The sequence below is a fragment of the Cucurbita moschata genome, unplaced genomic scaffold (assembly GCF_002738365.1).
Source record: "Cucurbita moschata cultivar Rifu unplaced genomic scaffold, Cmos_1.0 Cmo_Scf00039, whole genome shotgun sequence".
NCBI lineage: Eukaryota > Viridiplantae > Streptophyta > Magnoliopsida > Cucurbitales > Cucurbitaceae > Cucurbita > Cucurbita moschata.
The window spans coordinates 717,970-720,317 of record NW_019268555.1 but is presented as its reverse complement, the minus strand read 5'-3'; the positions used below and the strand labels follow the sequence as shown (position 1 = coordinate 720,317).

Genomic DNA, 2,348 nt, shown 5'->3' with positions numbered 1-2,348 from the left:
TTTTTTTTAAGTTTAGTTTTAACTTTTAAATTGATGTTTTAAATACTATGAAATAGAATTTTGTAATTAATTTTAATAGTGATGCAAAAATAAATTAAAAATAATTTCAAACTAAATTTGACATTAGTGGAAGTTCGAAGTCAAACTTAAACCCTAAATACAAACCAAACTCATAACTTAGGTGTGAGGTATAACTTTTTTATTTAAATCATTCGCTTTTAAAAAATAATAAAAAAAAATTGCCAAAACATTCTTTTTAATTATTTATGGAACATGGTAAATTTTAGAAATGGTGTCTCTTAATCCTATGAAAAAAAAAATTAAAAAAAATAAAAAAAGAAAGAAAAAAAAGTAGGGTTAGGTTGCCATAAGTATGATTTGGAATCCCTTGCGACCAAACTCTTTATAAATTGCTCTAACACACCACACTCCTCACCAAAACTTTCATTTCTATCACTTGTTCATTCACCCGCTCCCTCTACGCTTACGATGAAATCCTACTCGGTTTCACTCTTCCTCGTCCTTCTCCTCCCGATCCTGGCCATCGCTCAAAACAAGAATCAAGTCGGCTCTTGGAAGCCAATTGCAGACGTGGATGATCCGCACATTCAAGAGATCGGAAAATTCGCTGTGAAAGAGAACAACTTGGAATCCAAAAACAACTTCGTATACAAGAGGGTCGTTAGCGGCGAATCACAGGTCGCCTCTGGAATCAACTACCACCTCGTTATCGAGGTCAAGGATGGAAGTTTGGATGCGCAATATCAGGCCGTCGTGTTGGAGAAGAAATGGGAGCATTCCAAGCAGCTCGTGTCCTTCAAGCCTCTCTCCTAATTCATCAGTAAAACCCTAATTTAATTTTCTTTTTTCTTGGATAATCTGATCTAAAATGTCATATGTAATGCTATATTAAAAGGAAAAGGAAAAGTTATTAATATCTCAAGTGCTTCCTATTGCGCTCTAGAAATGAATGAATAAAGTACGGAAACACATTTGAACATGCATTATTGGAGTCAATACCATTTCATTGGATTAGAAAACACAATATCTAATATATATATATATATATATATATAGTAACAAACAAAAATTAAAAATACTTTGTAATTAATTTTTTTTATGAAAAAATGCAATTCAACTTTTTATAGTTCTCTTTAACAAAAAAAAAATAAAAAAATAAAAAAAACTTTTAAATTTATTTTAAAAGTTCATGTGGGATGAAAGTCCCACATCGGCTAATTTAGGGAATGATCATGTATTTATAATCAAAGAATACTATTTCCATTGCTTGAGAAGTCGAGAGCAAAGCTTTGAGACTTTGTACTCAAAATGATAATATCATATCATTGTGGAGAGTTGGGTTCAGTTAAAAATTCATACCACTCAAAGTGGACAAAAATATTCTTTAAAATAGGTGATTTTATAATTTTTATCAACAATACACTATTATCCTTTTGTTAGGATCGCATAACAACGCACACACTCGATTCGATCAAGTATGTACAGTAAGAAAGAATACAGAAGGTACATTTTCAAAGCTCTGCCCGGGAATTATGGACCTAGGGAATCATGTATCTCGTTCCCCCTTCCCTCGTTAGATGAATTTGGCATATATTAATACACATTTTGATTTCCCTCTTATTTTATACATATTGATTGGCAAAATTTTTCCTAGAGATTCAGGGTGTGACATGATGAAACCAAAATCCCATAATGGTTCTCCCAATGGCATTAAGTAATTCTTGCGAAAGAAGTCTTGCGCAATTCCTATTTGAAACTATAGTTCTAAAATTTTTTGAACTTATTTGTTCTACATCACCTTAAAATTTCTAAGGTCCTCGTAAAAAGTTTGAAAGTTCAACTTAAAAAAATAAATCCGGAATTTAATACCTTGTTGGACTTGGGTGCTATACCATATGTAATCTATGAATTGCTTTCTCTATCTTATATTTTCTACGGGAAAGTATTCATATTTTGTTGTCCATTTTATAAAAGTGTTTTAAGAATCAATGAAATATTTATTATTCTTGGGCTAATAACTATTATCTATTCAAGTTCGTTATTGAAAATCTAATAAATCTCTAAAATTATCTCAAAATTAACCTTAAATTGTGTTGCATAAGCGAAATTAGTTTTTTACAACCATAGCATGCATTGGAGACGCCACATGCATATGTCTTTTTTGAAAGCTTTTGGCCTGAAACGCAGCACTTATGGCTCCGTGATAGGTGCAAACATGGAACTGTAGGAACTTGTATTTGGACGGCTAAAGATGATGAAATTTACTTGAGAAACTTTCTTGCTAATGTTGATGAATTGATTCACAAGTGGATCTATAAAAGATAGAA

The 2,348-nt window shown here is 31.5% G+C and overlaps 1 protein-coding gene across 1 annotated transcript; it reads left to right on the top strand.

Moving 5' to 3' along the window:
- The first annotated feature begins 460 nt into the window (after window positions 1–460).
- Window positions 461–873, top strand: LOC111432638 (cysteine proteinase inhibitor 8-like). The gene has a single exon (XM_023069586.1). It carries the CDS (start codon window positions 490–492, stop codon window positions 832–834), a length of 345 nt encoding a protein of 114 aa, XP_022925354.1. The 5' UTR covers window positions 461–489; the 3' UTR covers window positions 835–873.
- Window positions 874–2,348: the final 1,475 nt, after the last annotated feature.

Excerpts from the sequence above, each read along its gene's own strand:
- LOC111432638 (XM_023069586.1), top strand. The coding sequence starts at position 490 with ATGAAATCCTACTCGGTTTCACTCTTCCTCGTCCTTCTCCTCCCGATC.